This window comes from Scatophagus argus, chromosome 14, assembly GCF_020382885.2.
Source record: "Scatophagus argus isolate fScaArg1 chromosome 14, fScaArg1.pri, whole genome shotgun sequence".
NCBI classification, from domain to species: domain Eukaryota; kingdom Metazoa; phylum Chordata; class Actinopteri; family Scatophagidae; genus Scatophagus; species Scatophagus argus.
In genome coordinates, this window is record NC_058506.1 from 16532312 (window position 1) to 16551382 (window position 19071).

Below are 19071 nucleotides of genomic sequence, written 5' to 3' on the forward strand. Positions count from 1 at the left end.
TTTTCAAAAGCAAATTGAAACTTTATGCGAGCAGTGAACAAGAAAATGTCTGTCTGCCTGCCTGTCTGCCTGCCTGCCTGCCTGCCTGCCTGCCTGCCTGCCTGTTTGTCTGTCTGTCTGTCTGCCTGCCTGACTGCCTGTCTGTCTGTCTGAGTGCCTGCCTGCCTGCCTGCCTGCCTGCCTGCCTGCCTGTCTGTCTGTCTGTCTGTCTGCCTGCCTGCCTGTCTGTCTGTCTGCCGGCCTGCCTGTCTGCCTGTCTGTCTGTCTGCCTGTCTGCCTGCCTGACTGTCTGTCTGTCTGCCTGCCTGCCTGCCTGCCTGTCTGTCTGTCTGCCTGTCTGCCTGCCTGTCTGTCTGTCTGTCTGTCTGCCGGCCTGCCTGTCTGTCTGTCTGCGTGCCTGCCTGTCTGTCTGTCTGAGTGCCTGCCTGTCTGTCTGTCTGTCTGTCCGTCTGTCTGTGGTGCGACTCAGTGGAATCTTGGAAGCTCTGTCAAGAGTTAAAAAGAGACATCTGTGAATGAAGAAAGCATAACAGCGACTGCGACCAAGATAAACAGCACACTGTTACTACAGCTCCACTTTCTCATCACCAGCCAGCTGCAAAGTAGGAAATGGCTGAACAATGAGACTTTTTGGCCCGTAAGTAAGACAGGTTCATTTAACCATTTGATTTATAACAATGTAAGCTTATAGCAGAGCCTGCTTTGAGTTTAAATCGTCATAAATCAAATGGTTAAATGTGGTCACCTTTTGATGCTTCGGACAGGACAGGAATTTACATGTTCTATTCGTTTTTCTTTCTCTGAAGAAGCACAGCTATGCAACAGTGAATATGACTTTTACTGTGTTGTGGTCTTTCAAGAAGGCATTTGTGATAAACAGGAATATGAATGCAACAAATATATGTGCTCGCTTTCCTGAATATCTGCAATAATATCTATTTTATATCTTACCGTCAGTTCATTGAAGAGTTGATGCTTTCTCAATTAATTTATCAGCAAACGCCACACTGAGGTTATTTTTCTTCTTACATTCTCAACAGCTATTCATTAGTTTTCCACTCTTTTTAATTATTATCAGCTGTTACGTATGTCTACAATCAATGTCACCTATTTAAGTAGTTGTGAAGATGGTTTTATATATATACATATATATATATATATATATATACACACAATACATTACATTATGATAATATTAAACGCCTGTAAAAATAATTGTGGAAAACATGCTTGTGTGACACAAGACATTTCTTAACTTCTAACTAATCTATAGTGTGTAGCTACAGATTTTATACTGTAATTGCAGCCTAAGTATTTATTGTGCTGACTTGTTGACACATAATAAGTCTGTGCCTGTCATGTTTCTGTTACAGGAAAGTCTTTCCAAACCTTTTGTCCACCTTGCGGTCTTTACTGTTATAGCAGCAACATTACTCACTGGCTTTAAACTCGGATCGGTCTTGTAAGACCACAATAAATTGTCAGTTTGGGACTCTTCGGTAAACCTCTTTACTGTGTGTGTGATGCCTCTCTGGAAAGTTATCCAACTCCGAAAATCCCTGCGCCCTTTTTAAAACCACGAGCCTCGACCACCCTCACTGCTCGGACCTTTTACAGTAAGTGCAGCCAGCATCCTGTGGCTGAACTCTGGAAGCTGCGTGAGACTTACCGGATCTCCCCAATATCCCACTTCACTGCCTCCACCTTCTCTTCTTTGCATCACTTCCTTGCTTAAAATCCAAAACACCTTGACCGCTACCTTCCACCTTCCCTTATTTTTTGTGTGTGTCACTTGGTGTGCATGATTATCTAAAGCAACAAATATTCCTTCTCCAATCATATTCGGTCTTTGGTGCTCACTCGGCACTGATGTGGATACGATCGGCTGAACAGGGGGGCTAAAATCTGTATTTACCTGCTTCCTGGCTTTAACACGCTTGTAGGCAAAGTCAGGGAAGGCAGAGCAGGGAATGAAGCGACCCACGCCGGAGGTGACATGCAGGTTCCCATCTTCCAGAATGATCTTCCCCTGGCAAATCACCACTAGTGGGGCTCCACGCAGCTCCATGCCCTCAAAGACATTGTACTCAGCAGCCTGAAGCACAAACATAAAATTATTAGGTACCTGAGAATAAATCATGTTGTACCTGAATACAGCAAATATGGGGTCAAAAAAATACATAAATCACACCGCAGTACCCACTATTACTTATGACATTTTATGCCAAAATATGCATCCTTTCTGCTCTTAATGAGATATGTAAAATAATCGATACGAAAGCTACACATTTCAGATACATTTCAACCACATGCACAAACAAACACGCAGAAGAGCAGAGAAAAACATATTACATAAAGGCATCAATAGAGCATTTTTTTTCCATCTCATGACTCAAATCAAAGCATTTAAGGTGGACACGCCATTTGGAATTAACGGGACGAGGAACGAATTTAAAGTCTGAATGATGAGCGGTCTTCAATTAATTTGTCATGAGATTTTAGGGTCATTTTGATTCGGAAAATTAAATAGAACGAAATTCAATCAATCAAATTTAATTTTGAGAAAAGACAAAAATAACAAAATAAAACCTTCGGAAACGTCTTTTGAAGGATTGATGAAGGGGTGGAGGAGAAGCTGAAGACAACAACAGGGGGAGCTGTGGGAGGATGGATGAAGAGACAAGAAGTGAACGTAAAAACACTCTTTATCCTCTACTCGTTTATAATCCCCTGCTTTATTTCAACCGCTCTATCATTCATCACCTTGTTCCTTACACTCCTCTGTCTGGCATGTACAAACAGCTGCCATCATCCAGCTGCTGTTTCAGACCTCGAGCGCTACTTCTCACTCTGTTTCTCTTCCTTTTCACTCTCTACTTCATTCTCTCACTCTTTTCGTTGCTCTTTCCAGTTATTTGTCTCCTTCGTTCATTTATTCCTCTCTCTGTTTTTTTACGCCGTCTTTCTCTTCTCACTTGATTTATGTAAATTCTAGCATTTTTTTTGCCAACCTTGTGCACTATTCATCCTCTTCCAGATCGCCTTGTGCCAACTTTCTTTTCTCTGCATGTTTGTGATCTGCGATGGTCCCCTCCCCTCATTCCATTGTTGCTTATTTCCTTTGCACACGGCCCTGCTTTCTGCTGCCGTCCAAATTCAGGCCAGAACAGGACATAACTAAGACTTCGGGCATGCCAAACGTGATGTCACCACTGAGCCAAGTGTGTGTGTGTGTGTGTTGCTGCCTGTTGGTGTCTATGTGTCAGGATATCCTCATGTGCATCTATGTATTATAAGTCATATTTACTCAGCGAGGGAAGGCATTCACCAACAAAGTGTGCTGGTAAACAGGGGCAGCTCCTGTTTGGCCTGCCATCAGACCATCCATTAAGGTAGATTTATTGGAACGGCTGTGCTCTGCACTCCTCCTCCTCCTCCTCCTTCTGTTTTATTTTATCTGAAAGGACGACGAGCGGGAAATGAAAGGGTGACATCATTACGTAAGAACCCATGGATCCTCAGTGGATGTACTCCACATTTGGAGAAAGTGTATTATTAGTCCACTTCCCTCTTTGTCTTTCCATGCCTCCATTTGGAGACAGAATAAAGTTCTCTCTCCTACTAAACCAACCACCATTAGTCCTTTAAGAAAAGCAAATTAAAAACTAATAACATCACCTCATCATTTCTAAAACTAACCTAAATATATTATTTGTAAATGTATTCTTCTCTCACTGGTGTATTTCTGTATAAGCAGGATTTGTGCTAGGCTGGTAAAGCCTTAATTTCCTGTGCGGACACTTCCTCTGCTGCTGAGTGGCCTGTCTGAGATCCTATAATGTCTGTGTAACGGGAGAAACCATCACTCACATGTGCCAGGTGTACTGGACTTTACACACAGTTTGTACAAAATGTGTGTGTCAGTAAGACAGAACGCATTTGAGTGTGTCTTTGAGAGGCCCAGTGCCTTAGACCCTCAGAGGGAGGACAAAAAACATCTGCAGTGGGATCACACAGTTTATAGAGGACAATAACTACTCCATTTCAAAGCTTTGTTAAGTGTAATACAAAGAAGTTATTAATTCACATGTCCGGACTTAAAAGGCTTTCAATAAAAAAAACCCAAAAAACCTGGAACTGTTTTATCGCAGACATAACACATCTAGACAGATCTTGAAAATAAGTAACAGTCTGTTACTCATGTTGTTAGGACTGCAGTTAGGTCAACAGAGTCTTCCGAACTGACTGATTAGTCAACAGTGTTTTATTAATTGATTGATAATATTTTATTGCCATATCAAATGAAAAAGAAATATATGAAAATTAGACCTTTAGCTGCCATTTATGGTCAGAATCTTAAGGCCTCTGACCCAACAGGGACCCCAACATTGCATCAAAACCTGATGAAGAGAAGTGTATTGTAGTGTAGTGTACTGATTCAGACTGCATGCTGAACGAGACATTTGCCGTGAAATCAAATGTCTTATGACCAAAGCGGTTTGAGATGTGTTTTTTTTTTTCTCTCCAATGAGCAAAGTGTACAGATGTTCCAAATCTCTGAGGCTTAAAAAAAATGTTTGAACTATTAGTACAGACTGTTACATAATCCTGTGCAATCAATTAATTTAAATCAACTGTGGCTGATTAACTTCAGTTGGACTGTACGAGACATTTTGGAAAATGTTACAGAGTGTTTGTTGTATCTGAATAATCCATACTTTCCCAAATCGTTATCTCAGTTGTTGCTGAGGGTTTTTGGATTTAGTGAGGCTCCACTTTACATTGAGTGTGAGTCATATTAGTAGCAAACATCCACTGAGACTTCATTTCCGCTCAGAGGAACTGAGAGCTCTCTGGAAGCTGCTCAAAAATGTGCTGTCTCTCTCTCTGCCTGTCTGTCTGTCTCACTCTCACTGTCTCTGTTTCTCTATCTTGCTGTCTACTGCACACATACACACACACAGATGTAGACACTTATCTCACATCATGCTTTACTCCCTCACTAAAAAAAACAAAAAGAAAACCAAAAAAAAAACCAAACAGGCTGTCTTTACATTGTTTTTAATCTCTCTCACCCCAGCTCTTACATTCAGCCAATCACGTTCTTGCAAAACAGAACATATGGACTTAAGCCACTAGGATTTAGTGTAACAGTAACATCACTGCTGTCACTCAAGAAAAAGTCCCCTGACTGTTGGTGTACTCCTCACTGCATTCATCCAGTCCAACCAAGCAAGACTGAGGGTGTCAAACAACATGGTTCCACCACTTTGTCTTTAAACGTCAGCTAAACTGAACAGAAAATCCTAGAAGTTGTGAGCTCAGTATAACTGAAATTTGAAACAAATCCAAGTATGAATTTTGACAAGTGCACACAGTACGTACCGAGTTGTGTGTCTTGGCAGTGATGGTACGGATGCAGTCTGTATCCCAGATGACCAGGTCGGCATCGGAGCCCACGGCAATCCGACCCTTACGCGGGTACAGGTTCAGGATCTTGGCTGCATTAGTGCTGGTGACTGCCACAAACATGTTTTCATCCATCTTCCCTGTAGTCTGGGAGGCAAAATAAGCAGAAACAAGGAATAAGTAAGTATGCATTTGTCAGAAAAGGGTGACTGTTTGTTCTCCTTTCACCTCGTATGGAAATGTAATTTTGCTTCTAGATACAGATGGATTAACTATGCATATATGTGGCTCTCCCAGGACTACGTTAAATTTTTCTTTCAACACAGTGTCAGATGATGGATTTTCCTTACATTTAATGATTTATTTCATTGTGTTGTGATGTGTTTTCTAATCTCACTGATAAAATAGCCAATTATAAATGACCTGGATTGAGCAAAATATTAAACAAATATTTTGTCTTTGCTTTCTTGCCAAGAGTTAGATGAGAATATCTACAGTATTTTTCTGTCTGTGCATTATGTATGTAGCTGTCATCAGGAACTGATTAGCTTGGCTTAGCATATGGACTGGAAACAGGAGGAAAATAGCTACCCTGGCACTGCACAAAATAATAAATAAGCCTACAAGCACCTCAAAAGGCTGCACTCAGTCCAAGTTTGGTGTGAGCTTGGATTTTAAATAACTGCTTTAAGAAATAGATTCAGTTTAACTTTTTGAAAGGCCAAACCACATCAGCAGCACAGCCCTCTATAGCTGTACAAACCTACATGCTCTGTTAGCAGCACACTGATGCTCTGGTAACAAAAAGGCGGGGGATGAGTTCAGTGTGTTGTATCAAAGGGTGAAGGAATGAAGAAATGAATCAAGATGCAAGCAAAAGCACAGAATAAATCTCTTTTTTTGCTCTCCTTCTCCTACAGTTTGAAAATGGACAAAGAAAACAAAAAATGAAGCAGTCCTAACCACAGCTTTATCCCAGATGAGGGACATCCTCTCCTCCACTCCATTGACCCCTTCTGGGATCTGAGTGAAGTCATCCTTGCCGATGGCCTTCTGGGCCACACTGAAGGTACAGTGAGCACTGCCAGTCACACTCAGGTCTCCACTGGGGGACAAGGAAACATGAAAGTGCAGAATTAAGATGGAGTTAAATATATGTACGCAAGTGTTCAAGTTCTGCAGTCACAAAGTATATTTCCTTTAACAGGATGTTCTCCCACGACAAATCGGTCACTAATGTCCCCCGATTACACACGAAGCTCTAACTCACTTGTCAGACAAACTGTAGTTTCATGCATTCATGTAACAAAATTTCTCATTTTTCAGTGAAAGGTAGGGATGTGCATATGCAGGGAACAGGAGCACAGAAAGACACAGGAACAAGTAAAGTAAAAAAAAAATAGGTCCTATCAGCACTTCAGGTTCATTCACTAGAAACTGTAGTTCCTTTGAATGATCTTTATTAGGCACAGTACCTTTGTCCAATTATTTGACTTGTCTTCCTTCTAATTCCTAACTAACCACAATGGCCTGGTTCAAGGGAGGTTGTAAAGGCTAGATTTTGAGCAAATGAAAATTTTATTTATTTGTTATAAGAGCATGTACGATGCAAAGATCAGATGTTATAATATAATTTGAAACATGTGAAAAGGGAGGGAGGTAACCAGAGGGAGGCGCTGTGATACATACCTGGCCAGCAGTGTGTTCAGATAGTCTGGAGTGGTGGGATCAGGACTGAGAGGAGGTGATGTTACAAATGAAGCTGCCTTGGCCCAGTTCTTGCTCCAGTAATGTGTCCCATCAGTCCCCAGGCTGGCTGTGATTGGCTCCCCAAACACAACATTTCCTGGGAAAGAAATAACAGTAAAAATCTGTTAAAGTACACAATGCACCGTGTATCCTTCCTTTACGTTATTGATTCCTGGCATTGTCAAAAACACGACTTCCATCAATCAAGCCTGATTAATTTGTCATCAGTTTGATCTCACTAAAAGCTGTCGTAATTCATCAGAGTATTTGCAGGAGAAGAACCACACCTAACCTCTGAAAATCCAAACATAACAGTTGGCAATGTAATAAATTTCACTTTGGCTCAGTCGCTGTTGTTGAACTTGTTCCGTGAATGATGAGCCAAGGTTTGATTCCTGTCACCGACACGTCTGCTCTTGTGTTTCTTCACGGCCCTGTGATCTCACACCTCGCTCCTTGATATCCTTCCTGTTTTAAATGTAAAAGCCTGGGAATACAACCTGACAAAGGTGTCAAGCCCATTAAGGCCCCTAAAGGGTGTATTTGACTGGAGCAAGAAGTCCTCTTGAGCTCAGCTAAAGAAATCTAAACACACATTCTACTTTTCTGCGCTGTCCCGTTTTCCCTTTCCTTTCTCAAAAATTGTATATTTCACAGTCCATCACAACCAGGTCTCTGCTCTTTGCTGGGACTGTGAGGACTGGTCTGTGTGACAGCTGAACCACAGAAGAGACCGGGATGATAAAGCTGAAAATCCTTCTAAGAATAGCATCTTTTTTCACTATGTCAAGCAGAGCCAAAGTCTGCATACATCAGCAGTTACAGGAAAGACAGTAAAATCATCTTATAAGGGCATAGGTGCAGTCATACTGGTATGTGCATTCCAGACTTTGGAGAAATCAGAACGATGGCAACGAGTGAGCAGAGGTAGAATATCAAAAAGAGAGAGTGAAAGTTTGCAGCAAAGTAAAAAAAAAAAAAAAAAAAAAGAATGTATACTGATACAAAAATGGCAAAAATTCACAACAATTAAGCTACATGAGAAAACGTGTAAATGTTTTGTCTTCTTTTGGTAAGCAACATGTTTTGAACCCTGTACTCTACTACTATTCCACTCTAACACACAATGTATTCATGCACTGCCATCTCCACAAAATAAATAAATAAATAAAATAAAGTATTCAATACCCAGAGACGAAACTCACAAATTTGATAAACCTCAGGCAAAGTATTCAATCTGAACTAAGAGCTTTATTGTGTCAGATGTAAGATGCTCATTTTCTTCCAGTTTCTTATTGTTTAATCTGCTGTTGATGTTTGTTTGGTGATGTTGTTATTCACATAGTGGAAGAGAAGTTTCTGTCCTAAACAGCCTTCGTGTTGCTGAAGGACAACACGCCATCATGTTTCTCGTCTGTAGGTGTGCAGGCATTTCAGGCAAGTTTGAAAGTTTTAAATACGCTGCATTGCACATTGAAGTCCAAATGCTGATATTTACCTTTTTTCCGGGCCTGTGAGATGATGTCAGCAGCACTCTTGCTCATGACTCGGGTCACATAGAGAGGACAGTTGGTCTGGCTGGCGATGGTGATGGCACGAAACACCGCCTCCGCCTCCAGCTACCAAAGGGACAGGACATTGTGGCTGTCTTGGTAATGTTTTTCCCATTAAGATTTTCTCAAATAAACTAGCTTAACCACAGCAAATTATGTATTTTTGGAGATGTACTGCTTAAATAACGCATTTCTAACCAAAAGGACAAGTGGAACTTGTAATTTTAACATTAAAATCCAGCCTTTATTCAGCTACACCGAGTTAAGGTATTTAAAAGTAAATTTATGAAATGAGCAAACAAGGCCGTCAGATGAGAACAGCTCATCTGCCTGTTAATCTAAAAGGAAAATTAATGAAAAAAATATTCGGAAAATAAATCAAGTTCACAATAAACAAACGTCTCAGGATGTATTGAAGGTTGATGTCAACACTGTAGACCACCAGGCGTTTTATCGTGATTACTAAATACCCAAAATTTATGTTTCCATATTTGTGACAGTCAGCCAGTCAAGAGCAACAAACAACTTTCAATACAAAATAGTGAAAGAAGTTTCCAGTCAAAAGCCAAGTGTCCAGATGTGGCGACGGTCTCCTACTGTGTTTTGTAGCTTGCAAGGTGACGCAAACGCTTTGGCCAATTATTGTTTTCTAGTCCGCAAGCTCAACCTGGATCCAATAACCAGTAAATTAAAACCAAATAGGACGGCAGACGCTGATAAAACACTAATCCATCTTGGCCTCCGCACAATTAAATTATGTTACCGAGCTTTTGAATCTTTAGACTTCATTTAAACTGCATGACACTACGAGACTGGTGGGACAGCTTTGCTCCAGTGCACCACAGAGTGGAAAATCCCAGTCAAGCTAAAAGCAGACAAGATGCTGAGTTGAGAGCATGGCTTTGATTTTGCAGTTTGCTGAAGAAACATTAGCAAGCAACAATTGGTGGAACCAGAGAATTTTCACCCAACGCCTAATGTGTCTGGAACCACATGTGTGTAACCAGAACAATGTGCGTGTGACAAGCAGTCAAAGAACGTCGTTGTAGATGATATGTGTGTGTGTGTGGCTGTTTCAGTCTCTAAAAGGTGACGACATGCTTAAAATCATTTATGGCAATTAGATCACAGTCACATGTGCAGTTTGAGTGTCGTACCTCTTCTGGCCTGCTCAGCACGTGTCCCTCTGGTCCAGTGATACCCATCTGCAGCATGCGGGCCTGCTCCTGTTCAACAAGCAAGCACAAAGCAGGCCATTAGCTGTTCAGTTCATATGCAGGAGAGTGTTTCTTTCTTTTGCTTTATTTTTATTGCTGTCTGCCAGGTTTAACGCACTCAAGCTGATGTAAGCTTTTGGTCACATTCCAGAATGATATTGAGTTTCTGCTTCTTTTTGCCTTTGTGAAGAATACAAGCAACAGTTTTGTCATCTGGGTCAGGCCACACAGGAGGAGGACTGTGGGAATCCGTGAGCTGTTGAAGACCATCGTACATATGGCTGCGGTTTTGTGTCATAGGTGACTCCTGCGTGGAGACTCTTGGGCACAGAGTCTGTGGTTAGCGTATTTTTTTAACCTGGGTTAATAAGTTCACCATTCAGATTTAGGGTCATGCTAAGTAGCACGTCTCCTAAAGCTTTCCAAATAAACTTTAGCTTTAATGAATCATTTCACTCATCTCTAATAGACATCTACTCCTGAGGTAACGTGCTGCTTATTCATCCGTACATGCTGGGTTGAATATAAGTGTGCAGCCGCTGGTCATTGCTGATTTAGCATGTACACGGCAAGTAAAAAAAAGTAGTGGCAAAGAAAAGAAAGGAGAAGGTTTAAGAAAATGAAGCATATGGCTGGTTTTTCAATGCACCATTATGAGGACGAACGTCATCTCATTCTAATGGCCAAATACGCTCATTTCAAAACAGGAAAAGCAAAATTAAGAGGGAAATGAAGAAAAGAGGCAGAGAGATGGCAAGAGGACCAGAGTAACTTTACAATCTGGTGATGTTCCTGCGGTCACTCCACTCCACTCCACTCAACTCCACTGCTAGGGAGTGGGACCCGTTGATGACAGGACTTGGAAAATCTTAATGTGTCCACAAATGAGAATGATCCCAGCTGTGTTACTACAACAAGTACATCTGCAGCTCTGATCAACATTGCTGTGCTGGAGACCATTTCACCTCTCCAAAATAAACTAGCGGAGGCCGCATGGAATCCAATCACATAATTAGTAATAAATGTTTGTTATTACTGTAGATAAATAGGAATATAGTTTACATCAGTCAGACAGGTTATTCCTGGAAGTAGATACCCATGCAGGTAAATATCAGAGCTAATAAATTTGGTTAATTTCTGTTTACTTTTAGATTGGACTCAGAGACAAAAGGAGGTAGTCAGTAAAAAGTTTGCCAGGTTGAAAATACAGACATTTTATTTTATGTATTCTTGATGGAAAAATATTTTTCAAGAGACACAAATTCACAAATGAGACATAAACTTTGTGAGGAAATTTGAGTTACAATAGAGTTTTCCCTCAATGGTTTTCCCTAAATGAGCACATAGCGTCCGTAAGACGCTCTACAGCTTCACACACTTTGGCAGTGGTTTCGGCACTTATCCATGGTGATTGTCACTTGGTTACAGCACTAACAACATTCATCACACACGGGTCTAAACAAGGCCTCTCTATCTCAGGAGATCTGAAATAAAGTCCGGTCATGACATAATCTGGCAGTTTAGACATTTTTGGTCTTAAAGCTGAAGGAAATCAGATTCCCTCAAAGTCCCAGTTTAAAGCTGAGCAGGAGCGCTGGGATTTGCGATGAATCAGATCCAATGCACGCACACACACACACACACACACACATAATGACAGAATCCAGGCAAGGTCTGGAACTGTGACTAATACCAACCCTTTCAATCCACCAACTATTACGGTTCATTCACTTTCATTTGTCCACAATGCAGAACAGCTCTGTGTATACTGCGCCCACACATTACTGTCCTATAGGAAACACATTCCACCACTCATCAGCGATGGTGTGTTTAGTCTGCAGGTAATGGAGATGCACTGCGATAAGGCTTCACTAGAAAGCTGAAGTGAAATAAATCACACTAAACTAAAACAGACCACAAAGTTGGATATGAGACAAGTAAATAAAGACTGAGGCTACTAAAGAGTATGAGGCAGAGGAGAAATGGAGAAGAAGAGGAAGAAACGTTCAAGAGCTGCTATCTGTCAGTATATTTGTCTTTAATTCTTACCTCAGCAATGATTTCACCATTCTCAGCATGGACCTGAGCGATGCCTCCCCTCTCTGCCAAGAAGGTAAAGATCTCATAGAGCTGGAGGAGGAAGACAAGAAACGGAAAAATTACAGTGGCACTCCTTTTATATTTAAAATGCTTCCCGGCTGTTTACACAAGAATCAGACACTCCTTTTTTTTTTTCTTTTTTTTTTTTTTTTTTAAAACCAGAGGTCACCCTCAAGCCACAATTTAAAAGAAGCCCAAAATTTACATTATGTCTAACACGACATACTGCAATTACTGTGTGTGGTCTCCAGAAACGGTTAAACTTATGTGGGCTGAGCTGTAGCTGTTGTTATGTTGCTGCACCACGGTTCCTTAGTGAGCTGCATGACATCAGTGTTTCAAGATGGACTATTTCAGTTGCCTCATGTGCTCCTCTGACCGACCAAATTAGCTACGGCTGCATGAGAAACACGAAGCGCCCTGCCTCACATCGTCTGTACTTTTGTTTTCTCGACGTTTACCAGCTAGACATACAGCATGAAGTCACACTATGCATCACAGGAGGCAAGTTACATAAGGACAGCGTATTTTGAAGGAGAAACTTTAAGTTGTAAATCTTGTATATTACAGTGACTGCTCACCAAAGGTCATAATTTACTCACATTTTGAACCACTCTGCTCTGGAGCCAAGCAGTTATGTTTTCATCCCTCTCAGTTTCTCAACAAGTTAGCCGGTGATTGATTGTATTGATTGCAAATTGCTCTCATCTGACTGTTTAAATAAGACCATGATATTTAAATTACACGCCAACTGAAACCAAGATAATACCACCCCATGTTTTTGGATCTGTATTGTAGCCACACAAGCCAAACTACACATTTTTCCTGTTAAAGGACACGCTCATCATCTCTCCTGTTCATACTAGCAGAAAAGAAGAGGTACTTTCCAGTGTAAGAGATGGGGCACAAAAGCTACTGTGCTTACTGTGTGAAAAGCTAATATTAGGGCTCCAGATAGAGTCTGATAGAGTTTATAGTGCTTTTAGTACAAAGATTCCAGCTTTGACTCTCCACCATCTCTCCTTACTGAGCTGAAGTCACCAGTTTAAGTCACATTGCAGAAGCTTCACATTAGTGTTTTTCACAAAGAATAACTGTGGATTTGTGGCCCTTGTTTCAATGCCAGTATAGAAAGAAAAAATACAGCAGGTAAAAAGTTTTCCAATGTAAAGATGAGAATCAGAATCAGAAATTCCTTTATTTATCCCTGGAGGGTAAGCATTACTTTCTGATAGACTTAACCTGATTTTTAATTGTGTAACTGTGTTATTGTACCTCACTGTTGCTCATCTGGTAGTAGTCCTTGTAAGCCATGTAGACCTGGAACGAGTTCACACCTGTCACAGAGGGACACGACACACAGAAGAAAACATGAAAAATGCAGATTAGAGATACAATAAGCAGTATTTGTCGGCTGCTGTTTGTAAACACACCAACAAGCAATTCTGTACTACTGAATTTGCAGCACCAATTTTAAAACCCAACAACAGAAAAGGGAAGCGTTTTTGTTGTTGTCTTTAGCTTTCTTGCTTTATCTTCATGTTTTCTTCTATTAAAAGCAACAACATGGGAAACTGCACCATCACACAGCCTACCTTTCTCCTTGATAAGGTTTTCCACCTCCTGCTTTATGCTGTCGTTCCAGTGGGTGACGTCCACGTGGAGGGAGTAGTCACAGCAGGCCTTCTCATCGGCCCACTGCCTCCACTGGTCGTAGGCCTCCATCAGGCTGCTGCCGGGCTCTGGGATCACATGGTCCACTGGAGGAGGTGGACGGTAAAAAGAGAGAGAGAGAGGGGGGTGAGGAGAGGATGAAAGGAGAAATTTTGTAGAGGGAAAAGGGCACAATGAAGTGACAGAGAGGAGCGAGGGGGGTCCGAGCGATGAAGACAGGGCGATGTCAGGATTTGTCTTCTGGTGTTTCCACTTTCTCCCTGTATTGTTTATCTTGCATAATCAGCTGTCTGTCTGAGTTGCTGCAGAGCTCAGCCAGTGGGGACCAACCTTGTCAGATGTCACATTACATTTTGAACATCTTTGTCTGAGTGCGGGTGTCCTTCATGAATTTAGGGGCCGCTTAAACTGTGGATTTTTTCGCCCTTTTGTTTTTGTTTTACATATCGTCGATCAAATTTTTCAAGGTTTCATTACAAAAATGTGTTCAGCGGAGTGGTAATGTGCTTTTGGTGATTGTGATGATCTGCAACATCTGGACATTCTGGCATTTTAGTGTATAAACATAATATTTCTGGTAAGATTTACCTAAACTTTCAGTCAGCATAGCTCCACAAAACCTCACTGCTGAAACATGTCTCAAAATATACATCACCAGAGTTAATTTGACCATGACACCCACAGGGACTTTGATGACATCACATTCTAAATACACAGATATTAATAAGGAGTTGGTCCCGCCCTTTGCAGCTATAACAACTTCAGAGCTTCTGGGAAAGCTTTCCACAAGATTTTGGAGTGTTTCTGTACAAATTTTTGCCCATTCATGCAGTAGAGCATTTGTGAGGTCAGAAACTGATGTTGGACCAAAAGGCCTGGCTCACAACCTCCATTCCAGTTCATCCCAAAGGTGTTGCATGGGGTTGAGGTCAGGACTCTGTGTGGGTCAGTCAAGTTCTTCCAACACCAAACTCATCCAACCATGTCTTTATTGTTGGATGAGTTTATATATTGTTGGAAACAGCATTGTCCAAAAAGATTTCCCTTCACTGGAAATAATGGGCTGAGCCCAACCCCTGAAAGGCAGCCCCATACCACACCCGAATACCACACTAATAAATAGGTGTGTTTCAATACTTTTGTCATACAGAGTATTTTGTGTCTTTTTGTCCTGAAATTATTCACGGATGGTAAATCCTCATCATAAACAACGGTATCACTGTGCACAAAATATCCTGCTCCATCTTGCTCAGCTACAATACAATAAGGCAGCCTGCTGGCTCACCACCTGACTAGCTTCTTTATCCCATTATGGATGACCTAATCTGCTTATCTGTTCTTTGCATGTTAATAGGATAGAGCAGGAAACAACAGTCACTTAAAAGAAATGTATGTTGTTTACTATGTCAACTATCTGAATTACTCGTCTGTTCTCTGTCACACAAACACAACATTATCTGTTAGTGGAGATGAACATATACAGTCTACACTACACACAAACTACAGTTTTCACTTTCTCACACATCACCCTCTAGAATATAATCCCTCTGTGAATGGGGCCCATGAATAGAGTTTACTACAGTAGCACGCTTGTTAGCGAATGTATCTGTTTAAACACAGAGCCACACTGGTAGACAAGCAGCAGAGTAGAAGGCAGCTCAAAAGAAGTTAATGGTATTAATGAGACGGTGGTGCCTACCAGCTGTTGGCTGTGAAAGCGTCTCTCAGCTACATGAAGCACACACACATATAAAGCCACACTGTACACAGACGAGCATGCAGACAGACACTGGTGTTGTATTTCCATGGGAGCAGTGTTTCACTCTATGCCCCCCTTCCCGATCCCACCCTCCTAAACCCGGTCTTTTGTATGGTCCTCTTTTGGAGCGTTGCCCAAAAACAGACCAAAACTGCTTCACATCCCTTTTTCTTGTCCTCTGCTGGGGTCTCAGCACCCTCCCTCCCCACTTTTAGCTTTAGTCTCTGTCTGCCACTCCATTGTGCAAATGACCTTTCCTGCAGCCCTTACCGATCATGGTGGTGCCTCCAGCAAGAGCAGCCTTCGTTCCCTGGGCGAAGTCATCCACGGTTGTGGTTCCACGGTATGGCATCTGGAGGTGGGTGTGGATGTCAATGCCACCGGGGATCACCATCTTTCCGTTGGCCTCGATGGTCTTCACCCCACCAGGCACAATCAGGTTGTCTCCAATCTGCCTGTCGAGCGCAGATAATGTTGTCATAATTATGTGATGATATGACACATAAGAAAAGATGTTTAAACAGCAAAGATAAATGGAAATCTAAAGAAAATCTACTTCTGCTATGCAGCGTCTATGAACTGAATCTGGGATGTCAGTACAGTACAGTATTCTAATTAATCTAATATACAGTATCTGTTATTTTTCTGTTTGAATTAAGCTGAGACTGAAAATATCTAATATCTAATTTTTCAAGGACATTTACAGTGATTCTCAGTACTGGTATCCTGTCAGTACAACAATATCTTTCTAATGCAACTAAATCACAAGCAAACAAACAAAGAAACAACAAAAGTTTTTTTCAATTTTGACGAACTCAACAGCAAAGCCAGCCATGCTTAAAGCAGCACAATGTCACCATGTCAACACATCGACATTCACTTCTGTCAAAAAATAATAAATCCTGTTGTTCAGACTTTGTAGAATAGACCAGCCAGACAGGCAGAAGCCAGTGTCCATGTGAGTTTGCCAGCAGCCCCACGGTCCAGCAAGCATCTGGGTGCTTATTATGCAACACCAGACTTTCTGTAGGTGCCCCTCTCTCTGAGCCGCCTCACTCAGAGGCAAGAGGGGGACAAAAGGCCTATCACTTGAAAATCAAGTGGGAAAAGAGTAGAGGGGAAAGAAAGTGACAGAGAGGACAGACTGATTTAAAGAGACGCAGAGGGAGAGGGAGGGGACATGCTCATACCAGCACATTAAACTGAAGACTATACTGGTTGTGGCCTTGTCTCTGACGCAGCAACCACTAAAGTGAACCTTAGTAAGAAGGTTTTTGGTTCAGGTCAGCTAGCCTGACACAGTGAGACTAAACTGGACTGCTGTATTTAGTTTGGGTTCACTTAGACAATAATAGCAATATTTAAACTTAAAGTTTCTATCGCTTAGAGTGATGCAAAGTGTCACTGCTCTCTTCTTCAACCTGTCACCTCCTCTTCCTCTTCACCTCCCTTTGCTTTCTGCGATTCCTTTCGGTCAGGCAGATTGATATTAACTTTGTTGTATTCAAGTTTTTGGAACGCTGTAGGCTAGTGCTTCTTGCCCCGGTTTATGTCATTCATGCAGATGTCTCACATTTCAACAACAACGAGTTATAATTGGACAATAATGAAGCAGAAATTCCCTTTTAAACATAATCAGCTGGAGAACCCAGCTGATGGAATTATCAGCACAACTTACTTTACAATTTGCACACAAGTCAAGGAGAATTATATATTTATATATTTTATATTTTCATTTCTGTAACAGCAATCTGCACTGTCGTGAGAAAGATGCAGTCATAAATGAGGCAAAAGGCAACAGCAAACAAACACACACAAACAACTTGACTGAAAGACAGCAAATGGACGATGAGCCCTGAGCGCAGAGCAAAGCAGATCGGAGAGGAGGACAGTGAAGGACTTACTTAATGAGGCCATCCTCCATGTAGATGTCGGCATGGAAGGACTGGTCATCGTTCACGATCCTCCCGCCTTTGATCAGAAGCCTGTCGCTCTGTGGAGAAAGGGACGGGAAGAGGGGAGGGACAAGAAAAGGGGAGAATAGAAATATTTCAATGCAACAATCTTCCAACAAGCCCCAGTTGGGCTTGAAACACTGTCAGGAAAAGCCTAATTGGAGGACGATCTAGCATGCCAGATAATTTCTGTTCTATATTAAGAGGTGGACAATGTTTTTCTATTTCAGTGCAGTTAGATTATGTCCTTCTCTTTCCACCCAGAGGAGATGAACAATGTTTCATTCATTCATTCATTCATTCATTCTTGCCTAGGAAGAGACAGCATGTTTGTCACTCTTGTCCCATGTAAACACATCACATACAGTTTGTCTGTGGACCACCCTGAAGATCAGCCTACCCAGACTCTCCCTGTGGTCTTGTGCAGCAAAGTGGTTTGATTCCCCAAGCAAGCCTCCCATATTTGCATTAACTTCTTCTTGAGATCCTTGGTGAATGAGTCATCAAATAACACTACCTGCCTATCTAGCACCGTCCAAAAAAGGCAAATGTGCAGTAACCAATGCAATGACTTACAGTAGCTTCCTAAACACTTGCGCAATCAAAGAAAACCTCTCTGTTATCTTTGGTAATTTTCCTCTGTTCAATTTGCATGAATTTATCAGGCATGTGTCACTGTTTTGTTCGCTGCTTTTTTAATAATTATTAGAAATGTCATAAATGTCATCATAGTCCACACAAAATGTTAAAATGTTGCTGTGTTTGTGTAGCTCTCAGCAAGAATTCTTCAAGGGTACCAGGATGTGACCGCTATTCGCCATCGCTTGTCTGCTCTGTGGTCAGTCTGCTCACTCAAAGCTTATTTAATGCAGCTGCTGATATAAGATTACGGGTGCACAAAATGATGGTTGCGATTCTCATCACTGTCACCATGGTATCTGCCTTCCAGCTTGTAAAGACAGAATTTGCTACAAGTACGGACTGGCTAAATCCACGAGTTTCACAAAGTCATCAGCTAGAGGGCATCCACAAAGACAGACAGGGAAGCTCTCACTGTAACGTGTATTGTCCTGCAGTACAATGACTTGCACTAGTCAACATCTGGGAGAATCTCCACAGATATCTGGGAGGGTGACAGTTTGCTGCTGTACGCAGAACTGAAGCCGCTTTTAAGGACTGATCATGGATTAACATCTTAACCACTTTTATCCAGATTTTTTTTACGCCACATTCCTAACTGTGTTATTTCCTCAGTATAATCCATTTATCCAACAGACCAAATGCGGTCGCCAATATTGATTATCAATCATTTCAGGGGAAAGGATTTTTTTCTTTTTTTTTTTTTTTTTTAAATGTGCATGTGAAAATAATCCTTACACGTCCCACTTTGGTGTGCTAAAATCAAAACTACAAAGCTTTGCCACATCTGAGGAGGCTCACAGTGCCTAATATGATCTGATCCAGACGTTGCCACTGACTGTCACACAGTCAGATATCGAATCTGCCACTGCTGCTGCTCCACACGCTGACTCTGGCAGGCTGTTGTAATGGCGGGAGGTTGACTGCAGGGAAACACACTTGAGGGTTGGTGGACAGCTAGTTTAGTGAACAACTGCCTGTGGAACTGGGTGGAGGGCTACATTAGTGCAGGTTGG

The 19071-nt window shown here is 41.6% G+C and overlaps 1 protein-coding gene across 4 annotated transcripts in view; it reads right to left on the reverse strand.

The window, feature by feature from the left end:
* The window catches only part of dpysl3 (dihydropyrimidinase like 3), a 35793-nt gene that overhangs the window by 4225 nt on the left and 12497 nt on the right, over positions 1-19071 (reverse strand). For 3 of the 4 annotated variants that reach the window (XM_046410086.1, XM_046410084.1, XM_046410083.1), the window contains exons 2-12: positions 17366-17454; positions 15732-15916; positions 13624-13788; positions 13304-13365; positions 11978-12058; positions 9869-9937; positions 8657-8777; positions 7099-7255; positions 6373-6514; positions 5386-5556; positions 1916-2095 (exon numbers count right to left, since the gene is read on the reverse strand). In XM_046410086.1, coding sequence (XP_046266042.1) covers positions 1916-2095; positions 5386-5556; positions 6373-6514; positions 7099-7255; positions 8657-8777; positions 9869-9937; positions 11978-12058; positions 13304-13365; positions 13624-13788; positions 15732-15916; positions 17366-17385 — 1353 coding nt within the window. In that variant the 5' untranslated portion in view covers positions 17386-17454. Of the gene's footprint in view, positions 1-1915; positions 2096-5045; positions 5293-5385; positions 5557-6372; positions 6515-7098; positions 7256-8656; positions 8778-9868; positions 9938-11977; positions 12059-13303; positions 13366-13623; positions 13789-15731; positions 15917-17365; positions 17455-19071 lie in introns of those variants that run through there. The other variant, XM_046410087.1, reaches the window with a different exon arrangement.